Below are 23,548 nucleotides of genomic sequence, written 5' to 3' on the forward strand. Positions count from 1 at the left end.
CCCTCCTGGCCTACAAGACTCAGTACAGAGCAGTAACGCATGTCTTTTGGTGTGAAGGACGACAACAAAGAAGAATAACAACACGAAGTACAATGGAGAAGAAAAACATGCTGCTTCCCTTGTTGTTACTAGAGGAAGAAGAAATAAAAAAAGAGAGAAAGAGATGATGGTCTGTGCGACCACTCAACCAGAAAAGAGCTTTCATTCATTTCCGTCTCTTCGTATATGACCATTTTTTCTTTGACTACCTTGAGAATCTTGTGGAACTAAATAATGCAAAAGAATTAAATGTACCTGTATGACCTGCACGTACAAAGTATGCTATGCTCGCTTAGAAAAATCTGGCAGCGCGTGTACAGTATATGCGTACTCTGTTGATGACGAAATTTGAATCACACGTACTGTACGCGGTTCCTAGCGTATGCTTAAAAAGTGAAGCATACTTTCGGCTTAACAATAACAATAGGTTTCCTCCTGATGGAGGAATCCTAATAAACATTAATCACCACCTGGAAAATGATGAGAACTTGGAACCAGAAACTAGGACCAATATTTTAAAAAACTGCAAAAGAACAAACAACTAGGTGTTCAGAGCTGAATTAGAAGGCAAGAGGAAGGCAGAAAATGTAAGCAAGGAGCATCAGGTAGGAAGTAATGTCAGTAATAGACAATATAACAGGGAAAAAAAACCCTGTGTTACACTTTTTCGCATTTTCTTTTTTGCAGTGTATTTCTCTCACCTTCTGTGCCTCTAAGCTTTGAGGGCAGATGTGTAAACATCCCTGTGGCTTGATAAAATGCTATTAGAAGAAAGCAGAGTACAGCTGTGAGACTCATGGTTATTCATATCACGGCTCTCAAGTCTCATGCTGTCCTTCCCCCAGCAGTTATGGGACTGAGCTGGACATAAGCCATAGCTAAATAATGGAAAAGAGTAATCTTTTTAGCTGCCACTATAGCAACTGCCAATGTCTGTGCTCCTGAAGGGAGGGAGTAAGTTTGGATTGCACTTTCAAATTGGGTTTTTTAAGGATATTGTTTTATAGATTTATTCTGACTGTTATTTGATGTAATTAAATGTTATTGTATGAAATTTTGTGTGAACTGATATACTGTTTGATAATGACAGTCTGGCACTAGAAGATAATCTGTTTGTCTCTGTGTTTGTTTGTTTGTGCTGTTTGCATGACATCCGGCCAATGCCGATAATATACAACAACTGCATTAAGATTTATAAAGTCATTTTTAATGTACAAAATATCAAGATTATCAAGATAAAAAAAAACATCTGGAAAATACAAAGCAGTAGGACTAGGGTGCAATGAAGTGTGTATCCTTTTTAATGCAGTTGTTACTTTTGACACCTGCAGTAATCCTAACCTCAAAAATATTGTTACTGTTCACGTTCTCAGTTTCATTTCTTGGTCTTTAAATATTTCCTCTGCTTCAAATGGATACTTTTTCCCAATGGTTAATGTGATTTGACACATTCAAATCAAATTTGCCACCCACTCTCCAAGAGTTATCAGAGCAGCTTTGTGACTTGAGACTCGGGGTATCTCGTTATTATGCCTGCAATTTATTAATTCCTTACTGTTGGCCGTTTCTATGGCCATTTCCAGCACTGTGGGTAGACCATTTTCTCAAACTCTTAAGCACTGACTGTGACTTTGCCTGCTGCTATCCATTCTGTTCAGCTTTGTGGTTAAAGAAGAAAGATCATTAATGTCCTGGTGTTAAGGTGATGATTTTTGTTGCCGAAATTCAAGGTTCCAAGTATCTCCCTTCTCCACATTACCTTGTGGAGAGATAAGATGTCAATACGTGGATAAGAAACAGTATCTCTGTTGGTGCCACTCGGCCAGAGAGAGGCGAAATTGTACTGGGGAACGTGGGAACAGTTGGTGCGTGTCAACATCAGTAAGTGGGTTTCTTTTCCCTACAGCAAATTACTCGTGGGGTATGTTACAACAGAGTTACCAAAGTCTGCAATATTTAGCTCCTCCTGAAACACACCTACCAGCAAATCAAGGTCTTCAAAGGAATCGGAGCATTATAGAGAAGCAAGTGTGTGAAAACAGGGATGAACCAGCCTTGGGGAATCTCAATCGGGTACAACTATTTTGGAGTTTTGTACTTTCTCTCTTTTTTAGGTCAGGTGGAATTCTTTCACAAGTTCTGTAAAAAGGTATTTTTTAGATTTTATGACAAAACCACATACCTCTACCAAGACCTTCTAAGTATCCATTCAACTATTAGATGTTTCTATTAATTATCTTTATATTTTTATTAGTATTTATTCAGTTCCTGATTTACTGTATCTTATAATGATTTACTATATTCGGAACAGTATATAAAATGCATACTGTAGTTGTTCATAGGGTCTTGCTGTGTCACAAAAAATGTGATTGCCCTCTACAGCAACTACAATATAATAAAAATTCAAATATACAACATACTTAGGACACCCTTTTAAAATTAGTTTCATTAAACATGGGTAAAATGGTCATGGCTGGAATTTACTATTTCAGTTGTGTAGGATTACTGATACTGTTTCATTGCTTGCCATTGAACCCACATATTCATGCTTTCCCACATTTTCTTTGCGGGATCCACCTTGTCAATCATATTCTGTATGAATTTATGTTGATATGGAGAGATACCCTTAGGCAGGAACAGCACAGAACCAAACGCATTACTGCATGCAGTATTGCTTAGACATTTTACAAAGTTCCCATCAAAAGACAATTTTCTTCAGGCATTTTGTAGTACAAATTTTTCAGTTTCAACCAGGCTTGGGGAGTAACGCAATACATGTAATGGCGTTATGTAATCAGGATACAAAAACTGGTAACTGTAATCCGTTACAGTTACGTCAAAAACAAAGTAATCAGATTACACATACATTTTGTAAAAAAAATGGGAATACTATCAGAATTTAAATTAAAATTAATTTAAAACCAAATAAATGAATCTTTTGACATAACACAATATAGACAGCTGCTTGATTATAGTTCTGGTTCTCTCTCGCCAGTCGTGACTCACATGAGCAACCTGGTGCATGCGCAATTAAATTTTGAGCAATTTATTTGGTAGAAATGAACACAAATTGTTCTGTGACATGCTATTGTTAGAGTGACCATACATCCTCTTTTTCCCCCAGACGTCCTCTTTTTCGGACCTTAAAAAAGCATATAAATTTGAGAAAATGTTGGGGATTTGGCTTTAGTTTCATTATGATGTGCTTATGGTGCAATACTGCAACATGTCTGCGCATGTTTGCATTGCTTTAACCCCTCTCTGTAATTCCCGCCTTCTCGCACATCAATTGTTCGATGATAAAAGGCTTGTAGCAACTATTGGCCAAATTCCTGTCTCAACCATTAGCCTACTCTCAGAGAATGCACGAAGGTGAAGCGCTGTTGTGCACTGCGTCACAGCAAATGACAGCTGTCCTGAATCGAAACAATGTCCATGGCCATATAAGGTCATTTTTTATTTGATATTATCACATTGCTTCATATTACTTGGCCATTTACATGTGTGAATGATAGCAGAAGGTACACTCATGGCATCTGATATTTTATTTTATTCCATGGACATGGACAAAAGAATGTAGGAAAAAATGTCAAATGTGGACAGAGTGAAACCAATTTTATTTATATATATTTATGTGATGCTAATAGTGTGTCTTTTTCAGTGTATTAAAGTCTGCATGCACAGTAACACCGTTTTGAACGCTATTAAGCCCCCCACACTCACCCCCAAAAAAACAAGTGTCCTCTTTTTGGAAAACCACAATATGGTCACCCTAAATTTTGTGATGTAATGTTACCCGCTTCAAAGACAGTGATCTTTTATTTATTTATTTTATTAAAAACAAATCTAAACATTGAACATGTTTTGATTGCTAAAATAAGCTGGAGTAAAAGTAATTTAGATCATATTGCTTTTCTCTTTACTTTATTTGCATAAGTGACCTTGAAGGAATCCAAAAGTAATCAGATTACATTGCTTTCATATTGTGATACTTTATGTCACTGATTACATTTTTTATGAAGTAATTTGTAACTGTAACGGAATACATTTTTAAAGTAACCCTCCCAACCCTGGTCTCAACATCCCATATAGATAAAGGTTATTACTGGCAAAACTGGTAACTTAAAACTTTTATTTAAAAGAAAAAGCTTTTATTTTTGTTACAAACAACATGTCTCAATTGTTATGACAACAAACTAGTTTAATCGACATCATCCTCAATAGCAGGTGTATGAGCAATATTTGAAATGTGTGTGAGAGTGTGAGAATATTATATCCCACTATATTAATTACCAAGCAAATGATTTAGAAATTGTACTTCTAATCTTCTGACACATCTAATGTAAGAATGAACTGTACTCCAACCAAGCCTGGGAAAGATTTCCTTTCATTATGTACATGCTGTTTATTCTTTGTAATTAAAGAGATACGCATTGGTCTAATGTAGCAGTCATTTTCTCACCATCATCACGGGTCTTCTGGATAAAGGCATCCACTCCACTTTCTCCATAATTTCCTTCTGAGGCAACAGTGGCCACATAGTTCCAGCCCATGTGGCGCACTATGTCCACTATAGCCTGGGCCTGGTAAGTGTCTGGAGGAACAACTCGAGAGAAGAAGTCATAGCGTGTGTTGTCACTCAACTCTGGTGCCGTGGATGCATAGCTCACCTGGGGGATCTGGGAGGGACACAAAACATTGAGTTTTAAATACACAATTCCCCCTAAAAAACCTTGCTAAATCTATTGTCACCTCTGACTTTACCGCACACCTTCATGACAAAAACCACACAGTCCTGTACCACACACTCTTTCAAACTGAACAATTAATACAGTGTTGTTGTTTTTTTATTAATATTTATTATCCAACTACAAAACCTGTAATGTTCTTCAAATGTCTGAGAATGAGATTGTCTAAATATATATTTTTTCATTTTGCACTTTCTTTGACACAGCATATTAAACACTACTTGGGTTATTTTAAGAAGAACAATATGACACTGTAAAATTTATATGTAATATTTACAGTGTAAATATTAGTGACAATAACCAAAGAGCAGTATAACTATCAAACTCCCTAAGCAGCTATAACTGAGATGCTCTACCGTGACACTTGCAGAACTTTAGAAAGCTTTGTGGAGGTGGCTGGGCACCTCTCCTGAACCTTTCAATCCAACTTCTCTCAGAACAGATTGATGGTATTAAGGTTGGATTACTGGTCAGACCAATCTATTACAGACAGCACTGCTTCCTTCCTCTCCATCTCCACAATATTGAGGTGTTTTTTATGAAATCCCCCAAACAACAGATGCCATTAAAAGGCTATTTAATCAGTTGAAAATATAACTGAAAAACTAGTGTATTAGTAAGTTCAAAAGGCTTTTCAAACAGTAATAATAAATTAATTCAGTTAAAATAATTCTGATATTCATTTATTTATCATTTACTATCCGATTTTATCTATTTCTAATATTACCCAAGCAACATTCACTAATCTCCTTACCACCTATACTGTATATTAACAAGAGCAGCATCTCCAAACTAGGCTAGGCGTTAGATCAGTCCAGTGGGTTTGAGTCTGATATTGATGGTAAATTCATACCCAACTAAAGCCTCACTGACATCTATTGGCTCAAATACGGTGGTACTATTCCTAGACTATAAAAATCAAATATTTCTTCTATACAATAATTAGCCAATGCTGCATTAGATACTGCCTAGGTAAACAAAACAAATATCTTCATTACCATATAAGGTCTGTGTATGTTGCAAACATTTTTCATTTTGCAATGAAAATTAGAAACAGTTTTTTGTTTTATTGGCGCACACTAAAGAAAAAAATTAATTAAGTTTTTCATAAAATTAATAAAGAAGTAATTCTTGACTAATTAAAGTGGACTAGAATCCATTTAATTTGGAATAGAATCCAAATCCACTGAAGTACATTTCAGCATGAATAAAATTATTTTGTTGAAAGATCCATTAATGGCCAGGTTTTTTCACTGAAATAGGTACTTAGTGAAATTAATGATGCCATCAATGTTCATAAGAACATCTAGATGTAGCAGAACTGTCTAGCTGTAAAAATCCTTAAAACATCAATAACCCAAAACCAAATTTTACATTTGGTATCAGGTGCTTGTATACAGCCATTTTTTTCATGAAACATTTTGAGTGTTCTTTTTGATCTCATCATACCACAATCAGAGTTGTGTGTGATTAATTTACTTTTTCTGATAATGCAGTAATGTAACACATAACATTTTAAATTTATGTAATTTGATTACTCATGTCAATAAAATTACGTTACTTGCATTACAAATTTATTGCTAAGAAAACAATATTAAGTAAAATGCATTTTTAAAATAAATCATGTTTTGCCAAAAGATTTTTTCTTTAGCCCCGAATTATTCTCCACTTGGAGCCGTCTCTTATTCCGTTTGTTCCTATGTAACTGAACGTCAGTAAAAGAAGTCCGCCTATAATTTTGTATCTTCAGTGAATGGAGACGAGACCAATCAGACAGGGTTTAAAGGAAAATACGTGGAAACACTCGTGTCTTATTGGCTGACAGCTCTCAATTCTGCTAACGTGGAAAAATGTGAGGAAAAATGGATTTCTTTTTAACCAGTAAAGGAGAAACTGAAACACTAACATCCTCTGATGCTACAAGGTGTGTAAATGTCTATACGAGTTCTAGTTTATGTGAACATGATATGAGCAGAGCATAAGGAAAGATAATGTACTTTGCATGGCACTGTAGCAGCTCAACCCATACTATGATAGCTTAGTTGTGCCTCCCCTTGGCTAGTGACACCAAACTAGCCTAGTTAGAAAAGTTTTATATTTTATCCGTCTGGTAGTCCTACAAACAGTGACAACACCCAGGCAGGTTTTATGATAAATCCAGCATTTTCTGATCATGTCATACATTGACGCAAAATTACAGAAAGGACTGAGTTTCACTTTGTAGTGTATTTCTGTAGGTTGATAGGTTTTGAGAGTAATGTGATAATAAAGTAATTAGTAATCTGATTACATTTTACATGAAGTAATCAGTAATGTAATCAGATTACAATTTTAACGTAGTAATTAGTAATCTGTAGTGGTTTACATTTTTTTGAGTAACTTACTCAACACTGACCACAGCACAACAACTCTAATTGTAGTTCCAATAATTCCTGCTAAAGAGCTCATTTTGCATTTTGTTGATCTCAGTTGTTTCTCACAATCGTTTCAATCAGCTTGTTGTTATAGAGGCACTGAGGGTGATTTTGAGACTTAATAATCTGTGCAATACTGCAGCTGTACCCTTTATGTCCTTTGCCTTTCTCTCCATCTTCCTGACCTGTGCTGGTCAACAGCTATTTGTATCTTTTCTGTTGGAAACTTGCTGGTTTTCCCCAAGGTGATGGAAGAAAAAGGTATTTTGCATCTGTGTAAACTCATTTTTTAAAAACTTATATTAGTTCCATGGGGCTGACAATAATTTTAAAAAGAAAAAAAAAATCAAGGACTACTAATATTTAAAAAAAAAATCAAGGACTAATATTTTAGGGCATGAATAATTTTGCCACAGGTTTTTATAATTTTTTTCTTACAGGACAGTTATGTTCTACTTTTTGCTCATTTTGTTTGGTCTAGTAATTCCGAAGTTTTATGGTTATATTGTCATGATTTCCCCTCTCGGTAAGCGCTGGAGCACGCAGTGTGCTCTGAAGCTCAAAGCGCGAGCGCACGCTTCTGGGTTTCAGACACATTGACTTTGTTTACTTTTGACACGTGTGTTTTGTTATGGTTTTTGTCCTATCTCTACCCCTGTATTGCCATTGGTTGTTTCCTGTATGTGTCATCATTAGACTCGGCTGTTTTGTGTTCTCCCTTGATTACATTCGTCATTTAAGCCCCTTATATCTCATTGTACTTCGCGAAGTATTGAGTGTTATCACCGTGCCAAGCTTTGGTCCTTGTGTTTTGTGTCATAGTTTTGATCCTGATCCCGATCTCGTTCCTTGATTCTTGTTTAGCCTAGTTTATGCCTGTTTGCCGATCGACTGACCTTTTGCCTGTTTTGACCACGCTATTGATTCACATTTTGGATTTGTCTTCCTGCCTCTCTTTAATAAAGCTCTTATCTGCAATTGCATCCAGCTCAACCACCTTTTCGTGACATATATTCTCTAAGAGCATGATGCCATTGTTATAGCAGTAACAATATCAAAATACAATGATGCAGATTCAGATCTTAAGAGCAAATCTGTTTAGCTATTTTTAATATATATATATATATATATATATATATATATATATATATATATATATATATATATATACACACATACATACACACACACACATTATATATATATATATATATATAACACATATGGTTGTAAACACCCTTAGTGTACTTTTTAACATATAGTATTTTTAATCGATGGTACATTTCATGAAACCAGCTATGCAGGAAAACAAATGAAATAGCTTTGAACTTTCCTTCTTTGTTTTCCGACCTCAGAGGAGTGCTTAACAGAGATGCTAAAGGTTACTACTGTTGTCATGCTTTAGATGTGCATCTATTTTAAGATTCAAAATAGGATTGCTTGGACAGCTGGTGCAGAGGAAGGCATCTAATCATAGCAGTGTCTATCTGAAGTAAATGTCTCTACATGTGAATACATTTGGCACTAAGCATGAATAAGTTTGCATAAATATATGTGATGAGTGCACCATGTGACTCATTTGCTCTCCACCCTTAAAGTATCTATCTTTACATCTGTAGGAAGTTCAATATCTGTTTCCATAAACCAAATTTGATCATGTAAAATGTGGATGAATTTAGACACATGGTAGGATTTATTTCTTTTTTCATCACTGTAAACCCCTGTTCAGCATTAAGTCTTTTTGACAGTTTGCATACCCAGGGCAGACAGGGTATTAACTAATCTGAAAAAAATATATCCCTCCCTATAGAGGTGTTGCTCAATTGTTGTTGTTTACTCTGATAGGAGGTCCAATTTTCAATCTGTCAGTGTCAGGCTAAGTGGCACAACAAATGGATGAGCAGAGAAAATTGAATGTCAAAAATTATCCTGTGCCGTGCCACAACAGCTGTCTGTTGAGCAGGGTTACCCACCACCATCATAATCCAATTCAATAAACCAATTTTATTTAAATTTCATATGCTGGCCAATGAGCAAAACAAAATCATACTGTACATTCCCAATCCCAAGTATAAATAGAATCCCATAAGATCTTCATATTGCTGTTAGTCAGGTAAAAATATGATTGCAGTATACTGTATGTCACATCAGTCCCTCTAACTTGTGAAGTTAAAAACACCAATTATACATGATCTAGTTCCACTACACTAATGGGTAAGACCAAGGAATATAGCTGTGATGTGTGGCAAAATGTTGCTGAGCTTCACAAAATTGGAAGTGGCTATAAGAAAAGAGCAAAAGGATTGAAAATGCCCATTTCCACCATCAGAGCAATAATTAAGAAGTACCAAGTCAACTGGAAATCAACCAGGAATTGGACATGTGTCTATATTGTCTCAATGCACTGTGAAGAGGATTGTTCAAGTGACCAAAAAATCTCCAAGGATCACAGATGGAGAATTGCAGAAGTTAATTGCATGTTGGGGTGAGAAAGTCTCTAAAACTACTATCCAAAGTCACCTACAGTTGCAATCAAAATTATTCAACCCCCATTGCAAATCAGGTTTTCTGTCAAAATTTACAGACTTTCAGCTGTTTGCAATGACCAAATCAAACAAAAGCAATTGAAATAGTTCAACACAATGAATGCTTCAAGTGGTTTAAGCAAATTCAACTGAAAATACAACTTATAATGACTTCTCCAGTCTCGAAATTATTCAACCCCTTTATGGCACGCATCTGTAGTACTTAGTAGAGCGTCGGCCTTCTTTGCTCATATTTACCAAGGGTGCCAATATTAGTGAAGGGCACTGTAAATTCCACATAATATTCCACTTTCTAGTTCAAAGTGGTTACTACAGTAGTGTTAGTGGCATGACAAATGATATATTTTACATGAATATAACCTTTGACTTAAAATATGAAAGCTCATTAGATTGAAATGGAATGGAATGTGCTATAAAGTGAGTGTGGCTTCTTTGGGATCTGTTAATGGAGCAAAATTAAACAGAATATTTGGCCAGACTGTGTCTGAAATATCAATTACTCAGTACTCAGAAGCAATATCACACTTGCAATAGTGCAGTTATATTGAATATTGGCATGACTGTGATTAGCTACAGCACATGCCCACTATGACCAAATCACAGCCATGCCAGACATTCAGTATAACCGCACTCTTGCTTGTGCAATATTGCTTAATTATCCTCAGCTCACAATCTCATCACATGATCTTCAGTCCAGCTAGTATCCCCACTCATACTCACCTGACCACTAATGACACTCGCCTGTTTGCAATCACACTGCTTCCTTGAAATAACCTGAACTTGCAGTGTTACATTGCAAAGTCTCCAGCACTGTGTGTGATGAGTCCAAGCCTTTCTTATCTGCTTGTTTTAATTAGTGTTTCTCTTGCACTAATAGTCTTCTCTAGTTTATTCCTGTTTGCCAATTACCTGACCACTTGTCTGGCTTAAGTTTCTGAGTATTGCCTAGCATATTGGTTTTAACAAAACCAGAAAACCTGCACTTACATCCAAATGCCTGCTTCATGACAGTCAGCACTGACAAGGTCTGAGAAGGTTAGATTGGCAAAAATGACAAAAATGGAACTGTGACTATTTTGCCAAGCTAAGCCTTCAAGAGAAGCATGCAATCCTTGGTCGTCGTTAGAAGGCCACTGCTGAGAAATGTCCATCAAAAACGTACCACACTGGCTATAAAGGCACACTGCATAGTCTAATGAGGACATTCTTATTACTGATGAACCTTCCTGACATCCACAGAGACATTCAGACACTAAAGGTGTCTGACTTCAAGCTGTGAAGCAATGAAATTGATCTGCCAGCATAACGACAGAGCTGCACACGATGACTGACAGAAAGTGAAAGTGGCAGGCTCTCACCATTTAGGTCGTCACCAAATGAATTGTTTAGGTGATACAAAAATTGGGCTGCTTGCTAGGGATTCATTTTACAAAATACCAATTTAGGGAACCATACTAGTAGTTAAAAGACATTTATGATATGCCATTAACATGTTTTCTACACATTCATACATATGACGTGTTAGACGATGTGCTCCATAACCAAAGCATCTTTGTGAATCAGTCTGGTTATTCATAAAGCAGAGATTATTTCTCAGAGAGAAACAGATATAATACAGTCTTATAGTATGCATTGGTGCTTTGATAATATACTCAATGCTCAGATTTGACCTTTGAAGCTTTGCATTGCACGCTGGAAGTGGCATTTATCTCATTCAGTACCTCTAGTGTATTTGCAGTCATGCTGTCCTCATTGCAGCCTTCAACTGCATACAGCTTTGTGAATGTGCACTTTCAAGTGAATCAAAATATTTGACTCTTATTCAAAAAGGTTCCCAAGGGCTTGACCGAACAATGGCAAATATAATAAAGTAACTGGGGAAATAGCTGCCCCTGGGCACAAAAGGCCTTACATTAACAGTTTTAATGTGGTGCTCCATTTCAAGAGCAATAACATGAGACAAGCTTCAACCTCTGCTCACTCATTTTATCTTGGAGTTAATCAAACTGTTAATGTATACAATAAATACCTATACGTACAGAAGCTAAATGTAGTACACTTAATTGAATGAATATGTAAATTATATTTTAAAGAAAGGCTTTCATTAATGGGACAGGGTCATTATGTACTCTCACGTGAAAAAGCATTTTTATTTACATATCATAGTAATTAAATCAGTGTATAATTAGTGGAAATGTTATTCTTAGGCATCACTGTAGGGGGTTTGTACGTGGTATGCGTGGTTTTACTATTGGACTAAATGACACGGGTAATGTCTTCATAGGTCTCACTTTAGAATGTCTTGAAAAATGTCTTGAAAAATCTTATAAACAGTAAAATTAAACTCATTTAACTTAATGGCATGCTGTCTTTATAGTATCATGGCATTTCCCTAATTATTCAATAATTCAGGAAAATGTATAAGCAGGGGGAAAAAACTCACTTTACTTAAGGGCCAGAGAAAATGTCTCAGTCATAATGATATACAGCAGGGCTTTACAGAAGGTCAATGTTAAAACAAAGTGTTAAGTTCACGAAATATTGCAGAGGATCTCAGATCTTTTTAATTTTCCAATTAACCCTACTTGACAAGCAATGTCCCATAATTACCATTATGTGACATACCAGAGGTACACTGAGCTACAAATTCAGTTGTCAAGATACTCTAACATCAGACATACAGTCCTTTGTAATGGAACAGCATGGTCAATTCTATTGTATTCACTATATATTGAACACATTTGGGTTTGGGATCAAAAGATGAATATGAGACAACATATCAGAATAGCAGATTTCATTTCCTCACATTTACATCTAGATGTGTTATATACCATAGAACATGGCACCTTTTGCTTGAACCCATCCATTTTTTAACGTGATCAAAAATATTGGAATATGTAACTGATAGGTGTTTCTTGCTCTGAATGTCTACTCTGGGTTTGAGCCAAAGGTGTCAACTGTGAAAACTGTATTTGTTGTTAAAAAGTATAAACCGACATAAAGACCAGAGAGTTATCTATGAGAAAAAAGCAAGCCATTTTGAAGCTGAGAAAAGAGGGAAACTCTATCAGAGCCGTTGCACAAGCTTTGGGCATAGCCAATACAACAATTTGGAATGTCCTGAAAAAGACAGAAACCACTGGTGTACTGAACAATCAGACATGGAACAGGTTGGCCAAGGAAAACAACAACAGTTGGCAGTGAAGAAAGCTGTAAAGAAAACCCCAAAAATAACAGTTACTGACATCACCAACAACCTTCCCAGGGCAGGGGTGAAGGTACCTGTGTAACAATCCACCATGTGAGGAAGGCCTTAAGTGCAGAAATATAGAGGCGAAACCACAAGATGCAAACAAACTCAGCAGCATTAAGAATTGGAAGGCCAGACTAGAATTCACAAAGAAATACAGAGATGAGCCACAAAAGTTCTGAAACCAAAATTAACCTCAAGGTGATGGAAAGGCAAAAGTGTGGAGAAGGAAAGGAGGCGCTTGTGGTCCGAAACATAAAAGCTCATCAGTCAAGCACAGTGGTGGTAGTGTCAGTGGTAGTGTCATGGCTTGGGCTTGCATGGCTGCTTCTGGAACAGGCTCACTAATTTTTATTGAAGATGCAACTCGGTAACAGCAGAAATAATATAGAAGTATACAGGAACAATCTGTCTTCCAATTTACAGAGAAATGCATCCAATCTAATTTGGAGGAACTTCATGCATCAAGACCACCAAAAAGCACTGCCAACACAACAAAGGACTTCATCAGAGGGGGAAAGTGGAAGGTTTTAGACTGGCCAAGTCAATTACCAGACCTTAACCCAGTTGAGCATGCATTTCACCTCCTGAAGATGAGACTGAAGGGAGAAACAAACAACAACTGAAAAAAGCTGTAGCACAAGCCTGGAAACGCAACACAAAAGAAAAATGCAACAGTTTGGTGATGTCAGTGGATCAATAGGTTTGATACAGTTATTGCAAGCAAGGATATGCAACCAAATATTAAATGTTATTTACTTTAAATTACTTTAAGACTATCTGCTCCAGGGCGCACTGTGGCTTAGTGGTAAGCATGTTCGCCTCACACCTACAGGGTTGGGGTTTTGACTTCCGCCAATGTGATTGTGCCCTGCAATGGACTGGCACCCTGTCTAGGGTGTACCCTGCCTTGTGCCCCATTCTCCCTGGGATAGGCTCCAGGTTCCCCGTGACCCAGTAGGATAAGAATATAGAAAATGGTTGGATGGACTGTAATCTGTTCCATTACTTTTGCTCACCTAAAAATTGTGCGGTCTACCACAAAAGGTTTTAAGTTGTTTACTCATCTAGAAGTAAATATCAGGAAATTAAAGCTGAAATTATGGTCTATCATCTCATATTCATCTTTTGCTCTTAAGCCCAAATGTATTCAGTGTATAGCAAAAAATTTAATAATTGGCCTTGCCATTCCAATACTTTTGGAGGGGACTAACATGTGGTTATAATACACCCTAATGGCAACATAAATCTTTCACCTGTCACATGTTATGTATGTTTGACATAAATATTGATGAAAGGAATCTATTTCAGCTGACACTTGTTGGAATAGCCCCTTATAAATATTTATGTAAGCTTATAAAAGGGCTTATGTTGACATCCTTAGTTATAGGCACTACCCTTACGTAAAGTACTGGTTATAATAAACAGCACCTTTTATGAAGGAAGAGCTACTTCCATGCCCCACTTTGGTGAGTCTTACTTCTGGCACTGCCTGAATAAAACTGGGCTTATACTGTGAATGTGATAAATGAGAAATCTTTAAGGTCAGACTAGTGATCAGCAGCAGTATGTGTGGGTTAGGAAGGGGAAGGGAAGTATTTGCTGGTTCATTATCTGCTCCAAACAGCAGAACTCCTGTGAGATACCTCGCAGGAGAGTAGCTTATCGAGTGTCAGGATCAGAAGGGTTTGGACATTATCACTACAGCATCCTTGAGGCCACCAATCAGTCAGCTAAAGCCAACACCAGAGTGAGACTTTTTCTTGTCTATACTGACATAATCCCATTAAAATTAATAAATGCAAAATAAACTAGCTGGCAATAGGTTAAATAAATAGGAAAATCGTGCCAAAAATAAATGAGAGATAATAGGGCATTCCCATAATAAATATGCTCCTAAGTGGGTATTCATTTCACTGCCTTTATGAGCAAATGAATGTAATTTGTATGTGTGCATTTAAAGTATTTAAATGCTGCTCTCACTGAGTCTGTCCCATTTTCATATTCCACAAATACTTTATTCATTGGGCAAATATTGATGTAACTATTTGCAATATGCATAGGAATAGATTTGTGCAAAGAATAGTAGCATATCTGTTTACTTCACTTTTCATATATGACTGAACATCTACTGGATGTCCCTATACCTAAATACCCTCAGAGTCTATGGTAATTTTAAACTTGTAATTTCACAAGCACAAGTACATTTTTAATAATTTTATAAATTAACATTACTCTTGCACTAATTAATTGATGTTTAGCTGTTCTGTAAGAATTCGCAGATAGGAGGAAATGGCCATTTATTCTCCTCTCTTTAGTAATACTACTACAACAAAAGCTGAGAAAGCCACAGTTAAAGAAAAGCATCACAACTCATCACCTCCAGCTGCATTGTTATTATCTGGACCTGATAAACTGAAACTTTAATCACAAGCACATTCATGTTGACTGATATTCTTATCATGATGCTTTGGTCATATTTGTTTGTTTTCCTCTCTTTTCTTTTACCTTTTCCATCCAAAAGATAAATATCTTATAGCAAGAGAAAGTACACTAAATTACAAAGCAGTGTATTTTTACCCACTGCTGAACATTTCCGCCCAGTCCTACTTTGGCTGCGTGCGTGTGAAACTGGGATGCAGTTCTATGTTTGTCTCTCTCTATGTGTGTCTCTTTATCTGTAGGGCCACCACCAGCTCGTAGACAAGCCTATGGGGATTTTTACTGGTGCTCCAGATGGCTAGTCTGATATTGGCTCTAGCTATTGATTTGTGTAAGACAGCTAATAGTCTGTACTTGGCAGAAGAAGCATGTGATAGCTTGATGAGTCCTGGAGCAGCTGTTACTGAGAGCTGTTATTTGCAATATAAATATGAATGAAGTCATCCTTGGAGTGCACACATTAGATTGACTGTATTAGCCCAGAATCAGGATCATAAATACAGTCCATGATATTGGACCCTAATGTTTATAATGGGCTAAAGTAATCTGTAAAAATCTGTTCTGGGTGAAGGTGTGTTTCAAATCCTGGACTAATGGGAATTAATTTATTAATTCATTCATCTTCAGTGATCACTTTATCCTGGTCAGGGTCACGGCAGAATTATCATGGGAACAGTATGTTTGAAGCAGTAATACAGCCTGGATGGGTTGCCAGTCCATTGCAGGGAAAAATTCACATACATACATTTATACACTCCTTCAAACCTAGGGGCAATATAGAGTAGCCAGTTCAGCTACCAGCATGTTTTTGATAGGAGGTGACTGGAGAACCCAGAGAAAACCCATGCAAACATGAGGAGAATATGTGAAACACACAGGCAATAACCCAAGGAGAGTATGGAACTGGGAAACCTGGAGGTGTGAGATGATAATGTGACCCAATCGAAATGCTTCCCTTTATTCCTTTGTTTTACAAAAATGCAATCGAAGCATGGCAAGTCTGTTCTCATCAACAACTATGTGCTAATCAACACTCAGAACTGCCTACAAAGACTAAATTGAGAGGCTTGTGATGGATGGTGAGGAAAGCTTCATTTCATGTGATAGTTTAATGGGATCCCACTGGAATACAGTAGCCTGGAAAATTCACACAGCCTCACAAAGCAAAATGTTGTTTGATTAATAATATTTCAATCCAATATTCATCTTCATTTCATATTACACAACAACAAATAATGTTAGACTAACATAGGCTAATCCGATAGATAATATATTAGGCTTCACAGTTGAACTGAAAAAAATAAATAAAAGCGCATTCATAGAAAAAAGACATTTTATGGAATTCTTTTTTTTTTAATGAAATTGAATTATAGACAATTTCTCAATGATGCTTGGCTTGTAGCATCCTCGGACGCTTAATGAAGAGAGGGTTGAATAATAGATGCTTACAAGAAGCATTAATTATTCAAAGTTGTCTTTTTGTTCTTTCAGTGGCTGCTGTGGGTAAAATACTGGCAAGGGAAATGCCACCTGCATAATTATAGTGATTAGGTTGAGGCTCCAGCTCATCTTCAGTGCACCATCGATTTATCAGTGAACCATTCCAGATAGGGAATTAATAGCTTGAATGGTGGGTATTAATTGGTTGCTCTGTCAAATAATAATGTTTAAAAATCTTTTTTTTTTTTTTTTTTTTTTTTTTTTTTTTTAAGGCAATTTGAAAAACTACAAATGAAATATGATTCCACTGAACAATTGTCAGGCAATAAATAATGAACACTGCGTATATAAGTCAACAGCATAAAAATAAATATGTGTTTAGGATGGTTAGACCAAAGTCTGATACAAAATATTTACTATTGGAGTCTTTTTCTGATGAAGAGGACAACTTTTCTATCATTCTGAAAGGAGGACAAGGATAAAATGTTGTGTAGTGTTTACAGAAGAAAATTTTTTTGAACTGATGACAGACTCTATGACAGTCAACTAGCTTCCAGCTAAAATACTGTATAATATAAGCTTTTCCTTTTCAAGAATTTCACATAGTTTGATATGTTCTACTAAAGTGTTTTGAGATTGCTGTCTTATTGTATAAACCAGTAATTAACATTTGTATTGGATTTTCAGTCTCTGCCAGTGTCAATTTTCATAATGCAGTTGCTGTAAATGTCAAGTGCACCAGAAGAGCAAAATATTTGCAAAACAAAATCACTCCAGTTTGATTTATTGCCCACCAGTTGTTTTCTGAGATAGTGAAATGGACTGTATCAGTTTAGAGGGTGCAAGCTGAAGAGTCAGATCTCTCACTGCTATTTCCTTCATCAGGAAAGAGGTCATCAGTGTTATTCAGAGACTGACAGTTCACAATTCAGCTGAGGGCCTAGAAGCCTCCACTTAACACTCCACCTGACATGTATTAACACAGTGTCAGAGAGAGTACACTTAGTCATTCTCTGTGCATTCTTATTCTCTATCTTTCATAGATTCAAAAACTGTGCATATCTCTTTCTCTCTCTGTCTCACTCTCTCACTCACACACACACACACACACACACACACACACACACCTAGCTGAAAGTGAGATAAAATGCTTTTCAGTTTGGTTAGCCTCTAACAGCAAGCTATTTAAATTTGTAGTTCTCACCATTTTGATTAGAGCAATTAGTGTAGAGTACACTAATTGCTGAATGCACATTAGCTGAATAGATGAGTGAACAGTTGATCATTTAAAAATAAATGCAGAAAAATATGTTGCAATAGTTGCATATAGGCAATTCATTTTTCTTTTTTTAATAGTCTCTGCAACTGATCACCAAGATGGAGCAAATCACGATTATCTGTATAAATACCATAGGAACATGCATACTCATTCAAGTCCTGATCACAAATTAATCTTTCAAGCCTGATTAGAACAGCTCATGGGCAGATTGTTCCTGTTTCTTCTCATGTTAATATGAAAGCTGTCACACTGGGTTACCTCACTTTGAAGTTTTATTTATTTATTTATTTATGAAATTTTTTTGTATCCTGGTTGATAACCAGTACATATGAATTTTAATTAGGAAGTGTAAGATGTAAGACTTATCACGCTGCAGGAATCAATGTGCTATTTGATAATACACTAATGTACTAATCTAACATGTAGTTAAAGAAAGAAATCCACCCTGAATGACCTGCATATCAATATTTATAATCGATGTGAATTTCAACTGTTCAAAAGATTTATTATTAAATTAAATTCTGAATTGACTTTTTTGGTTTAAACTTCTTTCGTTAAACAAGTTGTCTATTTTCACTTTGGCTAATGGTTTCTTACATTACCTACAATACTGTTTGTGGGTCTGCAGATAGCGGTGACATTGGGAATTCATCTCTACCTAATGCGCAGCAGCTCTTTAATACTTTAGTCTGTCCAGCTCTCTCAACTTCTCATCTGTATATTCAGACTCTAGCATAAAACTCATAGATCATCAATCATAATCTTGTAAATCATCATCCTGTTGATCTGTGTTGTATAGTTACATTGTAGGAGCAGCTAACTGCCATTTATACCAATTACGGTCCAACTGTTGCTGCCACTTATCTTTATGTCCTACATTATAATTTTTTATAGTTTTTAAAAACTTTTCATTTTTCTAACTGTATACAAGTAAATTCTGGTCTATGTAAATTCTATTTTTTATTATGGACAGACATAAAAAGCATTTCACTACACATCATACCGTGCATGGTTTGGTGTATGTGTCACAATTTAAAGGTAGAGATGGATGCAAGTGCAGAATTTTCAGTTTAATAAAGAACCAAACAAAATACAAAAAGACACTATGGCAAAGACTAAACATAAACCAAATATCAAAACACAGCAACAGGGACAAAGGGCAAAGAAAGACAAAAGCAAGACAAAGAATGCAGTGCAAACTGTGGCTATATACAGGCGTGCTCGTTAACAGGAACGTGATTCAGATGCAGGTGGTCATGTGATTGTGATGCAGTGGCTGCTGGGAACTGTAGTTCAGAGTTCCTTCTTTGATTACATGACAGTGTGTGTGTGTGTGTGTGTGTGTGTGTGAGAGAGAGAGAGAGAGAGAGAGAGAGAGAGAGAGAAATAAAATTTTAATTAAAATTCGAATATGAGCAATACATCCTTGCAGTTGCTTTATAATGGGATTATTTTCAGGGTTTAATTACTAAAATATTATTTTGCGTGAGTATTTGCTAAGGGTTACTTGAAATGTTCAAACCTTTGGTATGAGCGATACAATTGTGTTTATAGAATATCAGAGAAAAGTAAAGAGATTTATTTGTGATTTCATAGCCCCATAAACTTTATGTGCTATCTCTGCTTGCACTAAAAAATATTCCAAATGTGCAATGGAAAAAAAATACGCCAGGATGCCTTAGTGCTTCAGAATAATATTTGGGTTTATCTGGCTTTAGCTCTGTATGTGTTCAAGCCAGCAATAAACAAAGTGCAACCCAGGACAGTAGTTTGCAAAACAGGAAGACATTAGAAATGTCAAATAAATTCTAAATGGTAAGATAGAAAATATGTAAAAATGTAAAATAAGAATACCTCCTGCCTGCTACTCCAGTGCTGCAGTCCTGCATTGTTACAGGAAAGTGTTGCAATGTAGAATGAGAGAACATCTCCATGTTTTTGACGGAGCTTATTTTGATGTCAGTATAATCTGCCATATGGAAGTGGTTGAAATATGAGTTATGCTGTGTGAAAAGGGCCAGAGATGATTTTGCCTTTACTTGATGTACAGAGAAAGCACTGGAAGATCACATTTGATTATTTTTGAGAACTTGCTCAAAATACATAAAAGTTTATCTTAGTGTGAGAGACATTGATAGACTGGTTTGGATGACTGCAGAATAGAAACTCTGTTACATCTTTACTTTATGCTTCTAGTCCAATTTAAGCACACAGCTGGTATGTTTTCTGTAAGACTGATGATCATTACTTTGTTACTGATTCTAATGGGCTCTTTGTCATAAATTTTTAAAATTACATTATAAATGACTAAATAAACAATACAAAATGCATGGTATCTGTTCTTCACTCTCTCTCTCTCTCTCTCTCTCTCTCTCTCTCTATTGCTCTCTGTCAGAAATCAGCTAAAACACTGTTTCAGAAGCAAGGATTTTGCTGTACATGCACAGGGGAAACTTTGAATTCATTAAGATTTAAAGAAATACATATTTTGTGCAGGATATCTAAGACCTCATTGTAATGATAGCATTGATCAGGCCATATTCATTTACTTGAGTCATGCTCTACTAATCAGGCCTAAATTGCACTAGTAGTAGGATTTAATAGTAACATTATTCTGCTGCAAGATATGGATGACGTGATACAACGTACTGTAACAAGAAATGAAACTTAGCACACTCTATCAGCTAGTGATTAGCTCGCTGCCCTGGAGGAACTTTAAGCAAAGTGGTCATGAACCTTAAATGAACAGCTCATAAGAGTTTAGCTGGGGATATTGAGTTTTGATTGGTATGTAGGTTATGAGGTCTAGCCATGAACTACAGTTATGTCTACTTATTTTTTTGTGCTGAATAATGAAAAAAATCATAACAAAAAACATCATTCATTTTTGAAAGCCTATATAATTTACTAATCACATACTTCCATGGCAATTCTATAAGAATTAAATACAATAAACACAATTCATATAGGCCTAAATCATAAAGCAAAGGCCACCATCTCCTATTCTACTATTAACCACTTAGCATTTTACACTATATGGCCAAAAGTAGATGGACACCTGAACTTCACACCGATATGTGGTTCTTCCCCAAACTGTTACCACAAAGTTGGAATCACATCATTGTCTAAAATGTTTTTGTATGCTCTAGCATTACAGTTTCCCCTCACTGGAACTAAGGGGCCCAAACCTGTTCCAGTATGACAATGCCCCTGTACACAAAGCAAAGTCCATAAAAACATGGTTTGCCAAAGTTGGGGTGGAAGAACTTGAGTGGCCTGCACAAATCCCTGACCTCAACCCCACTGAACACCTTTGGGATAAATTGAAACATGCATGTCAGGCCTCTTCACCCATCATCAGTGCCCAGCCTTACTAATGGTCTTGTGGCTGAATGGACACAATTCCCCAGTGCCACCTTTCAAACTCTAATGGACAGCCTTCCCATAAGAGTGGAGATTACTATAAACGCAAAGGAGACTAAATCTAGAACTGGAAGTTCAACAAACACATATGGGTGTGATTGGTTGGATATACTTGTGGCCATATAGTGTATCTAAGTTTTATAGAAAGGGCCCAGGGTTGAAAAGGGAAGATTTACATCACATTTAACAAATCTTCTAAAATCAAAATACTAAATAAATACATATATAATAAGTAAAATATAATAATATAAAAATATAAATATCATATATATTATAAAATAAAATAAGCAAACCATATTTACTGACACAACATACCAAACCAGTTTTTAATATAAACTACCCAATATGTATAAAAACAGTTTGGCAGTACTAGGTTCCACATTTGGCAAGAGGCACTTCTTATATGCTAAGGATGACCTTTTTTTTTTTTTTTTAGATTAAATTGAGTACACAGTGCCTATATGAATAATCTGGCTCTCTAATGCTTTTATGCAGACTGGATGAGTCACAAGTTGGCAACTAAGATTTCATTATCTTTGAAGCCCTGGGTGGTTTGCTAAATGTAATAGGCCTGCTGGCAATGTCCCACAGTATCCAAGAGTAATCGATTTTTCCCCCTAGCTGGTCTTATTTCTTTACTGAAGCCATATGTTAGCCTGCAGTTCTATGATGTGATCACATTTTGCAACATCACATCACTGGGAGTTAAAATACAGTTTGAGTTTGGACAAATTAAAATGTGGGTGGACAGATAGTAAAACAATTCGAGACCCAACAGCATTTCCACACTGACATTTTCAAAACCAGTGAAATTACTTGCTATTTACATATCACTGGTGAACACTGGCCATGAAAAATTATTTATGGCCATTATTCTCATATAGTAGTTGGACATTTCAATGAAAACATCTCATCCAGATGTTTATAGAAGGAAAATAAAGAGAAATAAAGTCACATTTTCTGCAGCAGTTGAAATAAGGCCTGTATGTTACTTTAAGTAATTCAGCCAGACTCAGGAGAACATCAGAAAGCAGTCTGGCACAAAAGGAGTAGAACTGTGGCTGGCTTCAGCATCAGAACTGGGGGTATTGGGGGGGGGGGGGGTGGGTAGAGGGTCTAGCCATCAAATTTTGTGAGTAAAAGCTTTTATAAGGCTTAAGTAACTCTATAAATCCAAAACAATTCAGTAAACATATGAGTACTGTTGCACAGAGACAGTAAAAACACACTGTTTTGTAACTTAAACTGGATTTTCCTTTAATCTAAAAAAAAAAAAAAAAGCAATAAATCTATGGGTTTCTATTTTGAGAAAACACCTTTTTTTTCTCTGAAACTCTGTCCTCCTGAACAGATGGAGACCAGATTCAACCGAACACCTCCCAGGGGACTATGTGAAAGCAAACAGACATTAGGTAAAACAAGCAGTGTGGAGTTGGTCACGACAGGAGACATCAGCAGGCTTTGAGAAGCTGTAAAATCAATTCTCGTCCATTCACTGTAAGTGTTGGACACCCACAGGCAGAGACAGACAGAGCTTCAGTGATTCTGGCACATAAAATGGTCTGAACTAATGCCATCTCCAATCTGTGTTTTTGAGGAGTCCTACATCCACATGCAGTCTCTCGTTTTCCTATCCTCAAACCAGTAAAACATTCTGTAAAATCCCCAGAATGAGCAGAGAGCGAGAGCTGATGTAGTGAGCCAAATGAATTAAAAGGGCATAAACATTACATGCCCAACTAGCTCAAGTAAAGAGTCAGCCAAGAGTGCTGATGAATTCTAAATGAGTTGGAAATCAGTATAATCCTCTAAGTGGTTGAGCAATTCTTTAGTGGCTGTTTTGTTTGTTTATTTGTTTTTTATATAAATTTACAATAGCATTATTTTTGTTTCTGATCATTTTTCTACTGAATAAAGATGTAGATAGTAGTACCATGCAAAAATATAAACATAGGTCCACAGTAAGC

General features: G+C 36.2%; 1 protein-coding gene across 2 annotated transcripts in view; it reads right to left on the bottom strand.

The window, feature by feature from the left end:
• Positions 1-23,548, bottom strand: part of LOC108271537 (metabotropic glutamate receptor 4) — a 154,917-nt gene that overhangs the window by 50,004 nt on the left and 81,365 nt on the right. For both annotated transcript variants that reach the window (XM_017479175.3, XM_017479174.3), the window contains one exon: positions 4,502-4,718. In XM_017479175.3, coding sequence (XP_017334664.1) covers positions 4,502-4,718 — 217 coding nt within the window. The remainder of the gene's footprint in view (positions 1-4,501; positions 4,719-23,548) is intronic.

This window comes from Ictalurus punctatus, chromosome 11 (assembly GCF_001660625.3).
Source record: "Ictalurus punctatus breed USDA103 chromosome 11, Coco_2.0, whole genome shotgun sequence".
Lineage (NCBI taxonomy): Eukaryota > Metazoa > Chordata > Actinopteri > Siluriformes > Ictaluridae > Ictalurus > Ictalurus punctatus.